Source organism: Dama dama, chromosome 26 (genome assembly GCF_033118175.1).
Source record: "Dama dama isolate Ldn47 chromosome 26, ASM3311817v1, whole genome shotgun sequence".
Classification (NCBI taxonomy): domain Eukaryota; kingdom Metazoa; phylum Chordata; class Mammalia; order Artiodactyla; family Cervidae; genus Dama; species Dama dama.
In genome coordinates, this window is record NC_083706.1 from 31,386,365 (window position 1) to 31,408,587 (window position 22,223).

General features: G+C 38.5%; 1 protein-coding gene across 1 annotated transcript; it reads left to right on the forward strand.

Annotated features, from left to right (window-relative positions):
• Positions 1 to 230: 230 nt before the first annotated feature.
• CCDC28A (coiled-coil domain containing 28A) lies at positions 231 to 15,620 on the forward strand. The gene is made up of 6 exons (XM_061130041.1): positions 231 to 387; positions 3,828 to 4,027; positions 7,223 to 7,386; positions 8,189 to 8,343; positions 9,380 to 9,402; positions 15,049 to 15,620. The coding sequence occupies exons 2-6, from the start codon at positions 3,870 to 3,872 to the stop codon at positions 15,101 to 15,103; spliced, it is 555 nt and encodes a 184-aa protein (XP_060986024.1). The 5' UTR covers positions 231 to 387; positions 3,828 to 3,869; the 3' UTR covers positions 15,104 to 15,620.
• Positions 15,621 to 22,223: the final 6,603 nt, after the last annotated feature.

The window sequence follows — 22,223 nt, forward strand, 5'->3', positions numbered from 1 at the left end:
GGTATATTTCCGGTTCTTGCCTTCACACCTACCCTCCTTATCCTCCCCGCTTCTGGGCCATTGAGCCCCAAATAAAAGCCCGTCTATGTGTCTTCCTTTCCGTGCTCGTCGAACTTACAGTTGAAGGCAGGATAAGGGAAGCAATGTGATGCCGGCGCCGTAGACGGGAGCGCACAGGTGGTTCAGGAAGAGGCGGGGCGCCCGCCTCGGGCACGGAGGCGCTGCCTCCTACGTCACTTCCGTAAACAAAGAGCGCTGTGGAGGCGCGAGGTCCGGGGTGTGACCCCGGCTCGAGCTGCAGCGGTAGCATCGGCGGCTGCGGCGGTGGCTTCAGAGGCCCCGGGGTCTTTGCAGGGTGGAGAGAACCGCGATCCCCTTTCTCCTCAGGTATGACGTGGAAACAAAGGCACCTCCGCAGTGTCCCTTGTAGGCCCCTCCCATCACTGTCTCTGGCCACTACTGGATTCTGGGCAGTGAAGGGTCTCCGTGACGGCTGATTGCGGAAGGGAAATGAGGTGAAGTCTAGAGAGACTCCTCGTGGTCTTTCTTGGAGGCTGTGAGTTCCCGGCTCTCAAAAGACTACGAGCTGTGTTCTGTGAAGGTCTTTTCTGAAAGGGTCCTTGCTGTTTGGTATACAGGAGGAATTTCGGTGCTCTTGTAGAAGTGATGTTACCTTCCCAACACGGGTAATTTTCGAGCCCTTCTCCCTCAGAACATCTTAGTTTAGACCACTCTTGGTTTATTTGCGTTGCTTTACTTCCTAGTTTTCTTTTTTTTTTTCTTCTTGTATCACCAACTGTATATAAGCATCATTAAATTAAAAAACCAGTGTGTTTGTATGTAGCATAAATGTATAAGATCCTTGCCTCTGAAGAACTGATATCCCATCTTCTGTGTTCAGTTATTTTTTAAACATTTAACTTGTGTTGCATGCCGAACCAACCCCAGAAGGTCTGTTCTGTTACTGAGAATGCTTAAAGGAGGAACCGTTAACCAAGATTTAAGCAGTTTGTTCTCTGCGCTTACAGACTGGGCAATACAGCCTTTCCTTTACAGCCTTTGGTTATTTGGCAGTTTAGCTCCAGTTATGATTGTCTAGAATCAGCGGAATAAACTGAGTTCATTGGTTTAATAACAGTGCTAGTAGCACACACACACACAAATTGTTTTGATTAAAATTCTCAAGTAATTACTTTAGGAGTGATATCAATGTATTTGAGTCTTTTTGAATGGTCATTGTTGTTTAGTTGCTAAGTTGTGTCAGAAGACTTTTTAAGACCCCATAGACCATAGCCCAACAGGCTCCTCTGTCCCTGGGATTTTCCAAGCAAGAATACTGGAGTGGGTTGCCATTTCCTTCTCCATTGAATGGTCATAGAATGATTAAATTCAACACAGCATAGTCAAGACCTAATGCTCCTAAGGCTTTTTGCCATGCGATGAGACAAGTAACCATTTCTCATCTTATGATACATGAAACAATATAATTAGGAAGAGTTGAATTTATGCATAAGTAAAAAGGAAATGTAGAAGGATGTTTTTAAATGGGTGGCTATTAGGAAAATAAAGCTGGTTAATACATAAAGTTAAGGGAAAGTACTGGGTAAATTCCCTTGTGGCTCAGCTGGTAAAGAATCCACCTGCAGTGCGGGACACCTGGGTTTGATCCCTGGGTTGGGAAGATCCCCTGGAGAAGGGAAGGGAAAGGCTACCCACTCCACTATTCTGGCCTAGAGAATTACATGGGTCCATGGGGTCACAGAGTCAGCCACGACTGAGCAACTTTCACTTTCATATATATTCTCTCTGGAAAAACCAACTGTAATTTCATAGTGTAACTTTTTAAATGAACATTCTTTGGCATTGCCTTGCTTGGAAGTATGTGAACCATGAACTTTCAGATGTTCAAGCTGGATTTAGAAAAGGCAGAGGAACCAAAGATCAAATTGCCAGCATTACCGTGAACTTTGAGATGTTCAAGCTGGATTTAGAAAAGGCAGAGGAACCAAAGATCAAATTGCCAGCATTTGTTGGATCATTGAAAAAGCAAAAGAGTTCCAGAAAAACATCTACTTCTGCTTTATTGACTATGCCAAATCCTTTAACTATGTAGATCACAACAAACTGTGGGAAATTCTTAAAGAGATGGGAATATCAGACAACCTGACCTTCCTCCTAAGAAATATGTATGCAGGTCAGGAAGCAACAGTTAGAACTGGACATGGAACAACAGACTGGTTCCAAATCAGGAAAGGAGTACATCAAGGCTGTATATTGTCACCCTGCTTTTTTAACTTATATGCAGAGTACATCATGTGAAATGCCAGGCTGGATGAAGTACAAGTTGGAATCAAGATTGCCGGGAGAAATATCAATAACTTCAGATATGCAGATGCACCACCCTTATGGCAGAAAGCAAAGAAAAACTAAAGAGCCTCTTGATGAAAGTGAAAGAGGAGAGTGCAAAAGTTGGCTTAAAACTCAACATTAAAAAAACTAAGATCATTAAAAAAAAAAAAATAAGATCATGGTGTCTGGTCCCATCACTTCATGGCAAATAGATGGGGAAACAATGAAAACAGTGAGAGACTGCAGCCATGAAATTAAAAGACGCTTGCTCCTTGGAAGAAAAGCTATAATCAACCTAGATAGCATATTAAAAAGCAGAGACATTACTTTGCCAACAAAGGTCTGTCTAGTCAAGGCTATGGTTTTTCCAGTGGTCATGAATGGATGTGAGAGTTGGATTGTAAAGAAAACTGAGTGCTGAAGAATTGATGCCTTTGAACTCTGGTGTTGGAGAAGACTCTTGAGAATCCCTTGGACTGCAAGGAGATCCAACCAGTCAATCCTAAAGGAAATCAGTCCTGAATATTCATTGGAAGAACTGATATTGAAGCTGGAACTCCAATACCTTGGCCACCTGATGCGAAGGACTGACTCATTTGAAAAGACCCTGATGCTGGGAAAGATTGAAGGCAGGAGGAGAAGAGGATGACAGAGGATGAGATGGCTGGATGGCATCACTGACTCGATGGACATGAGTTTGAGCAAGCTCTGGGAGTTGGTGATGGACAAGGAAGCCTGGTGTGCTGCAGTCCATGGGTTTGCAAAGAGTTGGACACAACTGAGCGACTGAACTGAACTTTTTTTATATTGGCAAACTAAATGTATATAATCAAATTTCATGTTTCCTTGGAAATAGATAGAGAAAGTAAATTCAAAATAGTCATGGAACAAGTTTAACTTTACAGAACAGTTTTTGGTCAAGGAAATAGAATCAGTATTATCTTTTGGGAGAAACTGAATTTCTATGTGGTAATTGAAATAAGGTTTCTGGTTGCTAGTTAAAATGCAGGTACTTATGTCAGTTATACATCTGTTTGAATCTAGCTCCTTTTTCAAAGAATACGTTTTAGAAGGGAAACCTAAAGACCACCTTAGGCTTGAGGCAGGCTGAATGATTTTGATTTGTTTGGTGTTTAGGTGTCATACCCCTTCTATAACAATATAGGTTTTTTGAGGGCAAGGACTTTGTGTTGCTCAGTACTGTCTCACTAATGCCCAACATAGTGTCTGACATGTGGAAGAGAGTAAATATTTGTAGGATGAATTAGTAAAATGATGAACAAAATTTTTTGTCTAACAGGCAGTTTTGGTTAGGGCTTCTGTGTATTTAGTAAATGAAGTTCAAGGATCCTTTTTCTAACTTTCTTTAATGATCTCTGAAATTCTTGATCATCTTTCAGCCTGTAAAGTGGGTCTTTGAACCCCTTTCATTTTGGCATCTTCTAGCATATGTGTATAAATCTGCTGTATTTCCTTAGGTCATAAGAAGCTGGCCTGGGTGCAATAAGGAACTTAAAACAATGGAGGAGCGCAAAGTGAAGAGGAGAAGTCCTAAGTCTTTTAGTGCCCACTCTACTCAGGTTGTTAATACCAAAAAAAATGCCATTCCAGTTAGTAAAAGCACGGGGTTTTCAAATCCTGCATCCCAGTCAACTTCACAGCGACCAAAGTTAAAAAGGTGACTTCTTTTCTTTTACATTATTATAGCAAAATGCTATTAAAGTAAATACTAAATCCACTCAATCTTATAACATTTTTATCTTGGTTTGACTTTTGAGGCACATACTATATGTGATTTAGAAAAAATTTTATGAAGGTTACAGTGTACAGAGATTAGAAAATGCAGAATGAATGATTGGCTTTAAGGCTCTTTGTCTCATATTAAAATATACAGAGCAAGAGAACTTGCAGACAAAGTTGATGAGCTAGCCAGAAATGGAAAAGAGGTATGTGGTGGTTGTTTTTTAAACTGAATATTTGTGCTTTAGTAGTTTTTTTTTTTAAATAATGAATTCATTGTTTTAATAGAAATGATTTGTATTTATTGTAAATATTTAAACACAGGAAAAATTCAAAGAACAGAAGAACACTAAAATTCCACCACCTGGAAGTAATCATTATTAACATTTGGTGAACATCATTTGTCTTAAGACTTGAAAGGAAACGGGGGACAAGTTTGAATGTGTTACATATTACTGCTGCATATAAGTATTTTGTAGTGCTAGATATTTGGAAAGCAAGATAATATCTTTAGAGAAAAAGCACTTCAAAACCTCCATCCTTTAGATAATTATGATTAAATAAACTTCCAGTTGCAAGTTCATCATGAGAGTCAGTTAAGGAAGTAACACTGTGACACTTTGTAGCTGCTAGATTTACACAAAAGACAAGAGGGCTGTCTTGGTGATGATCTTACACTCTTTGAGGAAGCCAAAGAGACATAGCCAGAGACACTTGGAAAAGAACATTCCAATAAGGACTAAATGAAAAACAACAGGAGTTATAAGGGCTTCTTTTAAGTACATTGTCCGACTGGAAAGGAGTTTTCCTTCTGGAGGAGTTTAATTTAGAGTCAGATTTTGAATATGGTTATGGTTGGTGGAAAAAGAGGGCCAAGAGATTTGCAAGGAGATCACTCCTTTTTCCAAATTTCTGCATCAGTTTATTTGTAGCTCATTGTCATTTTCTACCTGGTACTTTTATTCCTATACACCATTCTAGAATGTAGGCTTCCTGAGGCCTGGGGTTTATGTGCCAGACAGTATTTAGAGTGGGACTTGGCACAAAGTGTAATTTCAGTGGGTACTTTTTAACTGAATTATTTTAAAATAAAGTGAGACAGCATGACATGACCAAAAAACCTGAAGTAGGAAGGGACAGATTAATATTTTCTTTTTTGAGAGGGTTGTTAAATGATGAACTGATGCAAAACACTTGGATAAAGCTTCCAGTTTGAAAGAAAAACAATTTGCTACACCAAGACCTTATATTCTGTAGCAGTTTATCTCAGATTTTAATGTGAGTATGAATCTCCTGGGGATCATTTTAAAATGTAGTTTCTGAATCAGTCAGTCTGGGATGGGGCTTCAGATAAGCATTTCTAGTAAGCTCACAGGTAATAGGGATGGTACAGGTCTTGGACAGCGCTAGAGTAGCACTCTAATATCATATATCATCTAATATATCTATATATATCTAATATCATCATTTGTAATATAAAATTACAAATCTTGCTTTGTGAAGAACTGTTACTGACCTACTCTCCACAGCCCATGTGTTCTACATTGATTTCAAGAGAATTAGTTTGTCTTGCCACATTCCCCCCACACCCACAGCCCACCCTATTCATCTGACCCAGATCTGTAGTGAGAAGGTTTGTGGGGAAGATGTCTTCATGCAACATTACGCAGAAACTAACTGAGTGCGCAGGATATGTGTACTTCAGGGTCTGTAGCATGCGTTGCGGTTATAAAAGTAATCCCTGTTCCCACTTAGTCTTTCAGCCTTCACTCACATACCACCTTTCACAAGTTTCCTCTGCCGTCCCTAGGCTGAATGAACTGTTCTTTCTCTTTGTTCCCATATCTCAATGTGTGTAGCACCATCACTCAAGTGTTTGGGAGCCTGGGATATGCTAGACATGTATAATAAGAATCATTTCTACTAAGGGTTCTGAAAGGGCCTTCCGGAGGAAATCACATGTAAAGGATGTGTGGGAAGTAGCCTGGCAAAGATGGCAGTGGGGGGCTGGGGAAAGATGCTAATATAGGCAGAGGATTAGCTGAAAGCAGGTGAGAGAACGGATTTCTAGGAAGCAAAAGAGATTCAGAATGTCTGGAACATCGACAGAACAAGAGAGAATAGGATTCCTGAAAGTTATTGGACTACTGAAGGGTTTGAATTAAGTCAATTATATGATCTGATTTTACTTTTTAAAACTGACTTGACTGCTCTGTGGGCAAGGAAGGGGGACTCAGACAAGACACAGGCAGGGAGACCAGTTGGGAAGCTGTTGGAATCGTTCAGACAAAGAATAGTAGCAATGGAGGAGAGAACTAGAGAGCTTGTAGAGAGCTTTATGGATATAATCTATAGGACTTCCTGCCTGCACATGGGAACATAGGAAGCTGGGGGACTCAAGGATGGTAACAGATTTTAGCACTCCATCACATTATGATTGTGAATTTATGTCTGTCTTTCTCCGAAGACTGGGCACGCTTCAGTACACTAACTGATGTCCTGCGCATGTTCATGTGCTCAGTATCTGGCACCAGGTCAGCTACAGAGTGGGGGCCCCATAACCACTTACTGGACAACCCATAGTTTGGGGAAAAACTGGGATAAAGTTTAGATGAGAAAGCAGAATGTTTCCTGAGAAGTGAAATATGAAACATAATGCTAGTAAGAAGACTTACTAATTCTCTTTTCAGTTATTTATTTATTTATTGCATATCTAAAGAATTAGATACTGGAGGAAAAGAATTTCCCCTGGAGGTGGAAATGGCAACCCACTCCAGTATTCTTGCCTGGAGAATTCCAAGGACAGAACAGCCTGGCAGGCTACAGTCCATGGGTCGCAAAGAGTTGGACATGACTGAGCGGCTGAGCACGAAGATATATTACTCAAAATTTGTATATACCTTAATAGTTCTAGTTTACATTTGTTTGAGATTTTCACAGCCTGTTCTTCTGGTTTCTGCCTTGAAATGACTAGTTTTACTTAGTATTGTTTTTATCCTTATGTCTCGTTTCTATGGAAATTCCATTTAACTCACTAATTTTGCTGAATCTAGAACAACCTGAAAAAATAGAATTATCTCTTTTTAAAGATAATCATATGCAATTAATTTTTTTTATTGCATCCTTTTAACAGAGTGACGAAAGAAAAGGCCAAACCTCAAGGTGGAGAAGGCAAAGGTGCCCAGTCAACCCCAATCCAGCACTCCTTCCTCACCGATGTCTCCGATGTCCAAGAAATGGAAAGGGGCCTCCTCAGCCTTTTAAATGACTTCCACTCTGGAAAACTCCAAGCTTTCGGTAATCTACAGTGTTTCTTTCCACTCTTTTTCTTCTCAAGATGTTGGCATCATATTTTCTGCATGTATTTGTCATTCCTTTTTAAAGTGTCAGTTTTTTTTTAATTAAAAAGTCCAGAGGCATAAAATGCAATCATCCTAGATTGCATTTGTCATGGGATATAATTTGCTTTTTAAACTTTCAGGAGAAAAGATTTTTTAACAAGGGTTGATTAGTCGAAATGTTAAAGTAGGATTGCTGTTGATGGATTAGGTCTCTTGAAAGTGTAACAAACAACAGGGACATTCTTTGTCAATTAAAATATTTTAGACTTAGTTTTCAATTTAGAAACACTCGATTATTTTTTTTGAAGCCTAAACTTGTTTATTGTTCATGAGTCCTGATTTTCAAAATTTCATGGCTGAAGTTCTTATAAGACTCTTAATTTCACTCAGATTATTATAAAATGCTGGGTTACTTAATTCTAATGGTATTTGTCAACTAGGACATGAATAGATGGTGTTAACTTCTATATATGATATTACTATTTTAAAAAATTTTTTTTAGCTAGAAGCATTCTTTTACTTAAAAAATTTTTTCTATATAATTTTTTAATGCCTGATCATGTTTTAGATTGTTGTTGTTTTCTTGATCAGGGATTTGATTTATAAATTTTACACAGAAAATATGCAGTCATTACAATGTAATTTACAAAAGAAAGAAAACTGATTTATTTTATGTACCTAGACTTTAGAAGTTTTTCCTCAAGTCAGTTAGTTTAACCTATCCTAATCTTTATTAATGTTCTGGAATGTTCCCCTAGGAAATGAATGTTCCATTGAACAGATGGAACATGTTCGGGGAATGCAGGAGAAATTAGCTCGCTTGAACTTGGAGCTCTATGGGGAGTTAGAAGAACTTCCCGAGGATAAGAGAAAAGCAGCCAGTGACTCTAATCTGGAGAGGCTTCTGTCTGATGTGAGTACCATCCTCTTTTTTTTAATTCTTTTTTAGTCAGAATTTTTATTGAGATAAAATTCACCATGGTAATCATTTTAAAGTGTAAATTCAGTGATTTTTAGTATACTCACAAAGCTGTGCAGACATCACCACATCTAAGTTCAGAACATTTTCATCACTCCAGAAAGAAAGCCTATACCTCTCCATTCTCCCCTCTCACCATCCCGTAGCAACCACCAATTTATCTTCTGTCTCTATAGATTTGCCTACTCTGCACATTTCATATAAATGGAAATCATAAAATATGTGCCTATATATGTCTGGATTCTTTCACTTAGTGTAACATATACTCTTTTTTAAAAGAAATTTATTCAAAGGAAATTATATTTACATCTAAGCATATTTTCTGAGATGCTGGCAAATCTAAAAGTAAAAATATTTGCTTCTGTACATATGTAAAGGATCTTAAGATATAAAAGATAGTATCTCAAAAGATCCTGGCATGATTAATACATTTTGTATTAATTACTCAGGCGGTAGTTGCATATACATTTGGTGTTTATTGTAATTTAGTCCAGGGTCTCCATAGAACTGTATAACTTTAGGCAATTTAATGTTTTTGTAACTCAGATTTTTCTCTCTGTAAAATAGGGATGGTTAATTCTACCTGCTACTAAAAGCTGAGTATCATGTGAAATCTTTTTGTAATCCATAAAGTTTTTGATCATTAAAATGGCAACTTTTTTCTTTTAAAAACTATCAGAGATGATTATAGTTAAGAATGGTTTTAAGAATACTTATAAAGCTTCTTTTTTATCATATGGTTTTAACTCTTTTCTCATATTCTTATTTCATAAATACTAAAGCTACTTTATTATTATTTTAAGTGACTTTCTCAGTCTAAAAAGTTTTAGAAAGTTCTTTAATCTTTTGCTTTTTTATTTAAAGAAAGTTTAAATGAGAAATAATTTCTTTAATATCTGATTAACAATTATCTACTTGTGATATTTATGTTATAAAAATGAAAATTAAATTTGTTGCTTTGTGTTTACAGCTAGAAGAATTGAATTCTTCCATGTATCCTTTGCTTAGTATCAGCAGTGAAAAGTTTACAGATTGTAATTTTTGGTGAATAGTACTAATCAAGTGAAGAAACCTACTATTATTTACTGGGGCCATCTCTTTTTCCTTTTGGTTTCTAAATGGAATTTCCTAATTGTTTTATATGCTTAAAATTTGTTTTTCTATCATTTGTGCTTTGCTTTGTATTATTTTTGGAATTTTAAAACAAAATTTTAAATATTTTAAAGAATAAGAAATAAGATATAAGAATTAAGAATATAAGAATTCTTATAAAATATAAGAATTAAGAAATCAAAAGAATTAAGAATTAGCCTAGTTGCCATATACATTATTTTGAATCTTAGACTCTTAAGGTAAATGGAAGTGGGATAGCAGACATAATAGACTACACTAAATTTAATGTTAGAATTAGATGTATTTAAAAAGGTGTATAATGAGGTTAACTTAAAATCACCGAGGCACATGTAAAATATTCATGTTTTGACATTCTAATTTAGAGCAGTTATTTCAAGAACTTTTTAAAATGTATTTTTGAATGTAGTGATAGGCACAATATGAGGTATGTAAGAATAAAAAAAAATGAAGTAAGGCATCTCTTTGAACCAAATAATGAGATACTGGTAAGGATACTGATTATAGAGTCACGAGATTTGATTTTCAAAATTTGGTTCCACATTTTGCTAATGTAAATTTTGGTAGATTGTTTAACATCTTAGAGTGTCCTCTGTAATTTGAGGTAATTGCTACATGTAATGATGTGTATATGAAAATTTCCAAACTATATGTTATAGACTATATATTTTAAAAGTATTTTGCTATTATTGCTATAAAATGTACTATTTCTAATTGCTAAATTGTATAACAACAATGAAGAAATAGGAAGATATATATAAATACAGTAGTAGTAACTAATATCTAACCTTTATTGAATACCTGTTATTCTCCAAGTATTATATGAAGCATTTTATATGCATTATCTCATTTGATCCTACCTTGAAAGTAGGTGGTTCTACCCTTCATTTTATAGATGAAGAAAATAGAGTTTTAAGAAGCCACATAAACTGTAGGGAGATATGGATGTGAGATATCATTGTCAAGAAAGACTTTAATACAGGGGTAAGATATGAGTTAATTAGGCGGTTTTTCACTAGGGGTAGTTCCTAGTTCTTTTTTAATATTCTTTTTATAAAAATATTTTTATCTATTTATTTATTTGGCTGCACTGGGTCTTCGTTGCAACATGTGGGATCTAGTTTCCTGACCAGGGATTGAACCCAGGTCCCTGCATTGGAAGTGTGGGGTTTTAGCCACTGGACCACCAGGGAAGTCCCTTTTATATTTGTTTTAGGCTTCATATTCTATGCTTTATATCCTTTCTTATATGCTTATGACACAGAATTGCTATCCTCTTATCTGAGTTTTTGTTAATTATTTAGACTTACTTGTCTCACCAACTTCCTCAGTTCAACCCCCACATTTAAACAAGGCATGGTGGTAGAGTACAAGAACATGGGCTTTGGATTGCTTGGTTTCAAATCTTAGTAAGCAACTGTAACCTTGAGCAAAGCCTGGCAACCTTAGTTTCCTCATCATTAATAAATGTTCTCTCTGTAATCACACTTTCCCCTCCTAGTTTTCCTCTCTATAATCAGTTGTTTTTGTTCAGTCACTAAGTCATGTCAGCCTCTTTGTGACCCCATGGACTGCAGCATGCCAGGCTTCCCTGTCCTTCAATGTCTCTCAGAGTTTGCTCAAACTCATGTCCATTGAGTCAGTGATGCAATCCAACCTTCTTATCCTCTGTTGTCCCCTTCTCCTCCTGTCTTCAATCTTTCCCAGCATCAGAGTCTTTTTAATGAGTCGGCTCTTCACATCAGGTGGTTGAAGGTTTGAAGCTTCAGCCTCAGCATCAGTCCTTCCAATTAATATTCAGGATTGATTTCCTTTAGGATTGACTGGTTTGATCTCCTTGCTGTCCAAGGAACTCTCAAGAGTCTTCTCCAGTACCACAGTTCAAAAGCATGAATTCTTCAGTGCTCATCCTTCTTTATGGTCCAACTCTCACATCTGTACATGGCTGCTAGGAAAACCATATTTTTGACTATACAGACCTTGGTAGGCAAAATGATGGCTCTGCTTTTTACTATACTGTCTAAGGTTTGTCGTAGCTTTCCTTCCAAGGAACAAGTGTCTTTTAATTTCATGGCTGAAGTCATTGTCCTCAGTGATTTTGCAGCCCAAGAACGTAAAATCTATCACTCTTTCCACTTTTTTTCCCATCTATTTTCCATGAAGTGAAGGGACCAGATGCCATAATCTTAGTTTTTTGGATGTTGGGTTTCAAGCCAGCTTTTTCACTCTCCTCTTTCACCCTCATCAAGAGGCTCTTTAGTTCCTCTTTGCTTTCTGCCATTGGAGTGGTATCATCTACATATCTGAGGTTGTTGATATTTCTCCCAGCAGTCTTGATTGCAGCTTGTGATTCATGCAGCCTGGTATTTCACATGATGTACTCTGCTTATAAGTTAAATAAGCAGATCGTCTTGGACATCTGAGTGCCTTCCTGAGTACGTACACTTGGACATTTGGGTAACCCTGAGTCCAACTCATGAATGACAAAACCAAAGAGAGACAACTACAGATAAAGACTCCAAAGCAGTGGGTCTCATTGGGAGAATGCATACTACTTCTGCCTTAAAGTGACTGGTCACCCCTTAGGCCCAGCTGAATGGGGGAGGCAGAAGTTGGTTAGTCTTAAGTAAGGGTCACCTATTAGAGATGGTTCTCAAAGCGAGGTGTGAAACAATGTTTCATTGTTAACAACTTTTAGGAGCACCAGAATGAGGTGCATTCAACTATTTTGGGGCATTAAATAGGGGAAGGTGGGTGCAATGCAGTCTTCTTTTTATCCTTTATATTATGTTCCAGTTGTTAAGCTGAATTTAGGACACATTTGAAAAAAAAAGTATTGGGATTTGAACATCACATAGAAAAACTGGTTTCTAATCTACAGGGTATTGGGCTTTGGAAAAGAGAGAAGGAGAGGGAAGAAAATCATTTTTATGTATTTCTTCCCCTCCATATATATTATGAAAAAAATAATTAAAATATCTTCCCAAAGATTTTAGGTAATTGAAATATATCCCTGGATATCTGTGAGCAGTGTTTTCTGGAATCTACATACAGAAGAAAGAGCAGTTTATTATCTGCTGAGCAATAGATAGGATTGAATAATTTTTATTAGTTATTTAGAGAGCCTAAGAAAAGGCTACAGTCCCTGACAGAACAAGTAGAAAAGTCTCTGCCTGCTAAGAATGATGATAAGTGGTCAAACATAGCCCTGTCATCAGCGCCCCTAGTTTTTTAATGTTCAAGATTATTTAAAAATCCTTTCTATGACTGTAGCAGATATTGCTAATCAGTCATGGCACTGTCTGCCATTTAACTGGACAGGGACATGAAATTACTTGCTATCTCTTAATTACAGTTAGTTGTCAGGCATTACCAGTTCTGTTTTATATTCTTTCATTCTCTACCCTCATCACCTGATTCTATAATATTTCAGATTTCTGTTCTCTAGAAACTCTATAGAGTTGCACTGTTCAATATGAGAACCACTAGCCAGGTTATCTACTGAGCACATGAATTGTGTCCAATATGGATTGAAATATGCTCTAAGTGTAATGTGCACACCTAATTTCAAAGATTTAGACTGAGAAGAAGGATGCAAAGTATCTTAATGTTTTTATAAAGATTACTTGTGAAATAATTTCCTAATTATTAATATAAATAATTATACTTTAAAAACTATATCTTTGCTTTCATTATATTTCTGTTGGACAGTACTGCTATAGACTTTAGACATTGCCATTAAAAGTTATTCTTCCTAAAACATCACTTTGCCACATCTTGCCATTCCTGTTTCTTACCAAGTTTTTCACTGTCAGACTTTTTTTTTTTTTTTCCAGTGGGTTTTGTCATACATTGATATGAATCAGCCATGGATTTACATGTATTCCCAATCCCGATCCCCCCTCCCACCTCCCTCTCCACCCGATTCCTCTGGGTCTTCCCAGTGCACCAGGCCGGAGCACTTGTCTCATGCATCCCACCTGGGCTGGTGATCTGTTTCACCATAGATAGTATACATGCTGTTCTTTTGAAATATCCCACCCTCACATTCTCCCACAAAGTTCAAAAGTCTGTTCTGTATTTCTGTGTCTCTTTTTCTGTTTTGCATATAGGGTTATCGTTATCACCTTTCTAAATTCCATATATATGCATTAGTATACTGTATTGGTGTTTATCTTTCTGGCTTACTTCACTCTGTATAATGGGCTCCAGTTTCATCCATCTCATTAGAACTGATTCAAATGAATTCTTTTTAATGGCTGAGTAATATTCCATGGTGTATATGTACCACAGCTTCCTTATCCATTCATCTGCTGATGGGCATCTAGGTTGCTTCCATGTCCTGGCTATTATAAACAGTGCTGCGATGAACATTGGGGTGCACGTGTCTCTTTCAGATCTGGTTTCCTCAGTGTGTATGCCCAGAAGTGGGATTGCTGGGTCATATGGCAGTTCTATTTCCAGTTTTTTAAGAAATCTCCACACTGTTTTCCATAGCGGCTGTACTAGTTTGCATTCCCACCAACCACTGTCAGACTTTTTAAAGGCTCTCAATAATTTGATCACAACATATTCATCCTGTTATGTTTTTCATTATTTTTCATTCCCATCAAGTTAGTTCTCTGGATGCTCAAATTCATGCTCACTTTAATGCCTTTGTTCAGGTTGTACTTTCTACCTAGGGTTACTCTGGCCTCCCCTTTCTCCTTGTCCAATAACACTCAAGCTGACCACATTCATAAAGCATTTTGTTTGTACTTCAGACTAGCATTCTGCCTTATTTCATCTTATATGTGTTAAATTTCAACCTTCCAGCTGACCGAGAATATCTTTGACAGCAGAGCTCATGTCTGTACATTTTTTGCAAACATCTGCTACACGTGTATTGCTAGCATTTAGTTATCCACAGGATGTCCAGATCATTGTTTGAACTGGGTCTTGAAAACCAGGTGGTAAGTGGTTCATATAGGTGAAAGAGGAAAATGAAAGGCAGTGATTAGAACGATAGGGAATACATTTGCAGGAATTCTATCCTATTTCCAGTCTTCTTGAAGAATAGGTTGGAGGATTATAGAAAAGATTTTAGAACTATGATGATTTTCTTCTATTTTATTCTTTTGGACTTTCAAAAAGAAATTATCTTCCCAAGGATCATAAAGTGGTATTGTCTTCTCAAGTGAATTTTGTTAATCCAGTTAAGTTTTCATATTTACCATGGAGATGATTCTTGCTGCATTAAAGTCATTTTGTGCTCTCTTAGAACCAGGAACATAGTCTTGAATCAGTGACTTTTTTTTAAGTCTTCAAATTCTAGACATAGTAAAATACTTCACTACATATAAAGACCATCTTACCACATGCAAGTTCCTCAGTAACAGCATAGGCACTTTCTGTTTAAACATATTTCTTTTTCTAATACCTCTGTCTCTTAGCTCTTGAATGTAATTTCCAGAAATGTAAAAGAAGTACTCATTAGAGAATGAAAATGTTCTTAACTGATGAATTCAGACAGAAACTCCATTTGGCAGATGCACAAGATGTTCCAAATACTTCTACCAGCTAAAATGAAATTCAGTTGCTTTCTCGTGGTTTGAAGAAAAGCAGCACTCTTTACTTTTCCAGCTGAATCCAGTAGCAGAATCATCTTTCACAATAAGGAATTAAAGTAATTAAAGTGCAAATACAGTGATTGCTTTCACATGCTGCTTTTAGTAAACTTGACTTGCCATAATTCACCTAACTGGAGGTCTAGGTCTTGTTGAAGGCTTAATCAGGAAATGTGATACAGAGCTTTTGCTGCTATGCTTAATATTGTTGCCTTATGGGTTTATACTTGAAATGCACTGTGCTAAATGTTGTTGATGGGGCTGAAGGATTTATCCTTCCTGAGCTCATCAAACTTATTCCACTGTTGATAAGTTGATGATGCACAGGCTTTTTGTGGCAGCCCAGCTTCAGTTTACATTAGACAATCGGTACACACACCTGGTGTGTTTTCCAGTGGCCAGTGACAACAAAATGTTGAACGAATATTTGTGAAATTTGCTATTTTTAATAAAGTGATTGTTTTAAATTAAAAATAGTCTCTCTGTTTTAGATCAACTTACAGTCTTCAGTCTGGGAATACAAGGGCTGGCTCAATCCTCCAAGGGTAAACTGTATTTAGAAAGTTGAGGTTCTGTACCTTTCTTGCAAACCTTACACCTTGTGCACATTTAAATATTGATATAATGAAAAACAGCATGGGCTTTGATCTTACTTAGATCTAGGTTTGAATCTCCATTCTGCTCCTTAGCTTTAGGTTCATGTGTGTTTACTCAGTTCCTGTTTTTTTTTTTTAATCTAGAAAAATGTGGTTAATAACCAACTTGTAATGGTTGTAATGAGGAAGTAAAACGTGTATGTATAAGATCCTTAGCACGATAGTTGACACCAGTAATGTTCAGCAGTCAGTAGCTTATTAATACTAACATTAGCTTTTAAATAACTTTATTGAAATAATTCATATGCCATAAAATTTTCCCTTTTAAAGTGTGTAATTCATTGGTTTTTAGTAGATTCAGAATTGTGCGTTCATCACCATAATTTAATTCTAGCTAGAACATTTTCATCACCTCAGAAACTCATTAGCAGTCATTCCCTATCTCCCAAACCCTTCAGCCCTTGGCAACAGTAATCTACTTTCTGTTTCCATGGATTTGCCAATTCTGGATATTTTCTATCAATAGAATTATATCATACACAGCTCTTGTGACTGGCTTCTTTAACTTCCTATAATGTTTTCAAGATTTCAAGTTTCATCCATGTTGTAGCATGTATCAATACTTCTTTTCCTGGCTGAATCACATTCTGTTGTATTGATATACCACATTTTGTTTATCCTCTTATAGCTCACTTGCCTTCACCTTGTAGAATAGGCCCATGCTGCTTCCACCTTGTTTCCAGGCCACAGAAACAAGCACCTAAATGGAGATGGGGGAGGGCAGGGACCCACTGAACACTATTTTTTAAAAATCTCAATTTCAGTAAATTTTGGCATTCTGAGTTGAAAGAATTTTGGTCACTTTATCTAATCATCTTTTTAATACCCCTTTTAAAAATGAGAAAGTCACCAGAACATTAAATGCAACCTTCAAAACTTTTCTGTTGGGATAAGCGGATAGGGATTCCAGGGGAAAGAGCATCCTAAGGTCTGACATAGCAAAAGGAAACTCTGTCATTTGATATGTTTTTCTTGGATGAGTCCTGAGACAGAGTAAAGAAAAAGCTGTTTCCTGTGGCTTAGTGACAGAGCAGTAGATTGACCTTGTTTGTTCAGTTGGTTCATTTGTCCTTTGTGTCAAGGAACTCTATGTGGGTCTCAGGTGACAAATTTTTAGTTTATCTAATTTGTATCCTTTCACACAACTTAAACATGTTTAAAGACAACAGGAAAAAAACATGAGGTACTTGGATTAGAACAAAACCTAGTTAGAATAAAATTTATTATTTATTATACAGTTGTTATGTATTTACCTTCCCAGGTGGCACTAGGGGTAAAGAACCCATCTGCCAATGCAGGCGATCCTAGAGAAGCAGGAGATGCAAGAGACACATGTTCAGTCCCTTAGCCAGGAAGATCCCCTGGAGAAGGAGATGGCAACCCACTTCAGTATCCTTGCCTGGAGAATCCCTTGGACTGAGGAGCCTGGTGGGCTACAGTCCATAGGGTCTCAAAGAGTCGGACACAACTGAAGCGACTTCACACACATGTTTACTGTAGAAAATTTTTACTTATGATTGGATTTTTTAAAAGTACTACCAGAGCAAACCATTTAACATTTGTTCACATACTTCCAGAGTTCTTAAACATTTATTTACAAAAATTAAAGTGAAAGTGTAGTCTCCCAGTAGTATCTGACTCTTAGCGATCCCATGGACTGTAGCCCCTCAGAGTTCTCTGTCAGTGAAATTCTCCAGGGAAGAATACTGGAGTGGGCAGCCATTCCCTTCTCCTGGGGATCTTCCCGACCCAGGGATCCAACTCAGGTCTCCCACATTGCAGGCAGATTCTTTACCATCTGGGCCACCAGGGGACTCAAAAAATTACAAAAATTAGGTAGCACAATTCATATAGTTTTCTAACAGACTTTTCATGTTGTGAACATTTTTCCTTGGCGGTAACTGTTCATCTACATTAAAAAAAAAAAAGGCTTCACAATAAATAGTTAAAGGCATTTTGACCAGAATCAATAAAAACTTATCAAGAAGGATATTGTTTGGGCTTTGGTACCTCTTGTGTAATGTGAAAATTGGCAATAGGTATTAAAATATTCGGAGGATTTACTGAAGATTAAGAAATCCCACCGTTTGCATCACACAGCCTTAAAGTCACCGACAATGGAGACCAAGCAAACACTGGCTTCGGCATCCAAGGCCCCTGTTGGGGTTTGGCTCCCCTGCTCGGCGTCGTCAGGGGCTTCGAGGACTATAGCGACACCTGGGATCCTGTCACAAGCTCCCTGGAGGGTGACAAAGGAGCAGAATCGCCGACCTGGCCAGAATCCGGTGCAGCCCTGATGATGGGGTGTAGTCCGCCCGGCTTCTCGGCCCCCAGCTGGGACAGCGGGCCACCCAGCCGCTCGGGCCGGGCTACGGGCTGCGGATGCGGATGCTGCAGAGCCGCCGGCGGGGCGGGGCGGGGCCGTGTTGTCCGGACTCTATGGAAACGGCGCGCTGCAGACCCAGCCCCTTCCCCGGGCTGCGGCCAGCGTCCTGCTCTCGCCCCTCCACGCGATCCAAAGAGGAGGCAACCGCCAGGAGCCGGCTCTCTCCGCCACCTCCTGGAGGTAAAGCTCTTGGCTTCCGGGCAGCACAGCTTTTGCTTGGGGCCGTCGGGGTCCAGCGCCTGGGCTGTTTAGTTCCCGGTGCAGCCTCGCGAAGACCCTAAGCTGCCCCCGCGCTGGGGTCCCCTTCCGTGACCTTGAGGAACCAGCGCCCAGAAGTGGCGCTTGGGAGGAATGAAACTGTCCCTGCCTAAGGTCAGGTTTGAACTGGGCCGTTGCCAGTAAACTCTTAGCTTCTGCAGAGCACGCATTTGGGGTAGAGATGAAGTTCTTTAGCACTTCGGAAAACACTGATTTTCGTAGAATTCTGAACTCGCTCACAATGACTCCCACCCTTCGTTGGCTAGTTCTCGCCCTCTTCCTCCCGCGGAGTCAGAAATGTGGAGAATGGGAGGGGTGGGCGGGGGGTAGCAAAGGAGAAATACAAAGATCCCGCGAGTACAGTTCATGGTTAGAACTGCATAGCTCAGAAAAGGTAATATGCTAAGATTTGATGAATAGGATTATACTCGTAAATAGGTCAATAGGATCAAATCATGGTACTTATATTTATCCTTTTAAAAGTACTTACGCTCTACTTATTAATAAATCTTGCCATATATCAGAACAGAATATCCAGACGTCGCATGTATTCAAGTGCAGCTCAACCCGTATAATTGTTTTCAAGCCCATTTTGACCTTTGTGCACCATAAGAGCCTCAAAAATCATGCTCTAAAAACCATTATTTCCATGAAAGAAAGTAAGGATTGAGACTAGAAAGTTTTAGAACAACAATAATTGGTTATTTTTCTCAAATGAATTTAAATAGTACAGTCGCTTCTTGTTATAATTTTAATGTTTATAACTTTAAACTTCTCTAGCAGTGAGCAAATTCATCATTTGAATATGTCCAGTTTTGGCTCACGGGCTTCCCCGGAGGCTCAGGGGTAAAGAATCTGCCTGCAACGCAGGAGAGGTAGGTTTAATCCCTGAGTTGGAAAGATCCCCTGGAGGGGAGGACATGGCCACCCGCTCCAGTATTCTTGCTGGAGAACCCCATGGACAGAGGAGCCTGGCAGGCTTCAGTCTGTAGGGTGGAAAAGCGTAGGACCCTACTGAAGCCACTGAGGAGCAGCAGTTTTGGCTCACAGTGTCGTATTTCCTACCCCCTTCTATGCTGTTAATCGGGCAGATTTCCTCAAGACACGCGGTTATTTTCATCATTTATTTGTGCATTTAATAAAAATTATATGCAAGTTGACATTCAAGTGTCTTGTTTTTACATGCCCTGCATATTGGACATTTAACTAGAATTATCTTTCATTTCTATTTTTTCTTGAATCACACTCACTTTTTCACTACACCTGTTCTTTTCTGCAGTCCTTAGAACCATGCAACCCAAGAGGAGGCATATTTAAAGAATTAAAATTTAGATAGTAAAATAAATGAATCATTGTACAACTCGCAGTGTGAATTGCCAAAGTACTCAAATGTAGGTACCTCTGTGCCTGGGAACAATGTTTCGTTTCCAGTTTCCACTCCAAGCCAGTGTCTTGTCCTGTGGAGCAGAACCAGAGTAATTTACATTCCCCCAACTGTGTAACCAGTCACCTGTGGAAACATAGTTAAGGACAACATGGTTCTGATTTATCCCAGTGATGATTTAGCTCTCTGTATGGACTGGCGATTGTCCAGCCGTCTCATCCTTTAGTCTGGCTCTGATTGTCATACGAATCACCCCCTTTTCTTTCACTAAGCATGGAAGTACCAGTGTCAATTGCTAAGTTTCTCATTGATATGTCAGTTATAAAGAATAGTCAGTCACGGAATAGAAAGTATATTTCCAAATTAAACCTTAGTAGTCATATATCAAATTAAAGTTACACTCACATATTAGGAAAAATCCAGTATAATCTTTAAATTTGATAGCCAATTACTGCCTGTGTGACCATAGATGATTTCCCTGTTCTTGTGTGTACTCAAACTCTCAAGGTGAATGTGAGAATTATATGAGCTTATGTATAGGAAAGAGACTTACTAGCACCGTGCCAGTTAGAGTAGCTATTCAAAAAAAGGATAGTAAATACAGCATTTATGACATGTTCCTCTCCCCACTTTGATTTTGTTACTTATTATGTTTGTTGGATTCAGTTACACATGAGAAGACCTACAGACTAGGATCTCCTATTGTACTATCCTTTTCCATCAAACTAGAAATATGTAGAGCCCTTGTTTTGCCAAGTGAAGTAAGAAGGAGTTCTCCAGTTTGCGTCACCCATGCTGGAGTTTCAATTCAGTGGAAAAACTAGGCTGTAAGTGAAGAAGCAGCAGGATATTCCCTCTTCTAAGAGTGACACACTGCTTTGTGTAAAAACGAGAGATCCTAAGTGATCAAGGAAGATCTTTATGGTACAGTGTTTTGGCTTTTGGAGAAAGGACCCTGAGAAAAGATGAAAAAATGGATGAGAATTTGATTTTGTACTCAGGTTTCATGTCTCTCTTGGTATTAGAATATATTGTAGCTGCCTTATTGTGTATTATAATTCACAATATCTATTCTTGCCCCCAGAGTGAATTCTCACCTCAAATAAGTCTGCTATCTTCCAGTTGCTGATATCATTAAAAAAAAAAAACTGTCCTATCTACATATGAATTCGATTGTAAGCTTATTTTACCACCTTAACTCACTTGACACAATGATGGACATTACTAATAAGATCACACAAGTAGATAAGTTGTTACAGTTGTGATGCAATAGTCAGGCCCTAATAATCAGTGAAGGAATTGGGCTTTTTCTTGGTTAGCAACTTTTCTTTCAGCTCTTGCATTTAGAAAATTGGTAGATGTGGTAGAATTACGCATTTACTCACTCAGCAAATACTTATCAAGTCCGTAACAGTTGGCAGGCTTCCCAGGTGGTGCTAGTTGTAAAAAACCTGCTTGCCAATGCAGGAGACATAAGAGACGTGGGTTCGATCCCTGGGTTGGGAAGATCCCCTGGAGGCAGAAATAGCAACCCAGTCCAGTATTCTTGCCTGGAGAATTCCATGGGCAGAAGAACCTGGTGGATTACAGTTCATGGGGTTGCAAAAGTTGGACATGACTGAGCAACTCACACTTTCTACCTGTTGGTAGGCACTATATGATAGGCAGCTTCTAAAATGACTCCCTACCACCCCAGCCTCCTGGTATTCCTGCCCTTGTGAAACTCCTCCCCTCAAGTGTGGGCTAAAATTGTTTCTAATACAAGGGCTGCCAAACTTTTTCTGTAAAGGGCCAGGTAGTAAATATTTTTAGCTCTGTGCGCCATATTGTTTCTTTCCCAATTATTCAGTTCTGCTATTATACTACAAAAGTCACCACAGCTGATATGTAAATAAATGTGATTAGCTGTCTTCCAATAAAACTATTTACAAAAATAGGCTGTGGGCCAAATACGGCCTGCTGAGCATGTTTACTGACCCCTGCTCTGACTAATCAAAAGTGATGGTATATTACTTCTGAGATTTTATCACAGACTCTGGCTTCCATCTTGCCTGCGCTCTCTTACCCTCTCGCTTGCTTACCATTTTGTGAGCTAAGCTGTGGAAAACCCAGCTGGAAGGGGAGCCACCAACCTACAAGAAGTCTTGTTCCAACAGTCTGTGAGGAACTGAATCTTGCTGACAGCCCTCTACCAGGATTTGGAAGCAGCTCCTTCCACAGTTCAGCTTTGCAATGACAAAAGCCCCAGCTGACAATTGGGTTATTAGAGATTCTGAACCAGAGAACCTAGTTAAGCCATGCTTGACCCCTGACTCATGGAAACTATGATAGAATAAACGTTTTAAAAAAAACAATTTTTTTTTTTTAAATTTGTTTGGTTGCACTGGGTTTTA

Coding starts and splice junctions, on each gene's coding strand:
- CCDC28A (XM_061130041.1), top strand. CDS start 3,870: ATGGAGGAGCGCAAAGTGAAGAGGAGAAGTCCTAAGTCTTTTAGTGCC. Junction 7,387..8,188: donor TGGAAAACTCCAAGCTTTCG/GTAATCTACAGT, acceptor ATGTTCCCCTAG/GAAATGAATGTTCCATTGAA. Junction 9,403..15,048: donor GAAGAATTGAATTCTTCCAT/GTATCCTTTGCT, acceptor TGATGAATTCAG/ACAGAAACTCCATTTGGCAG.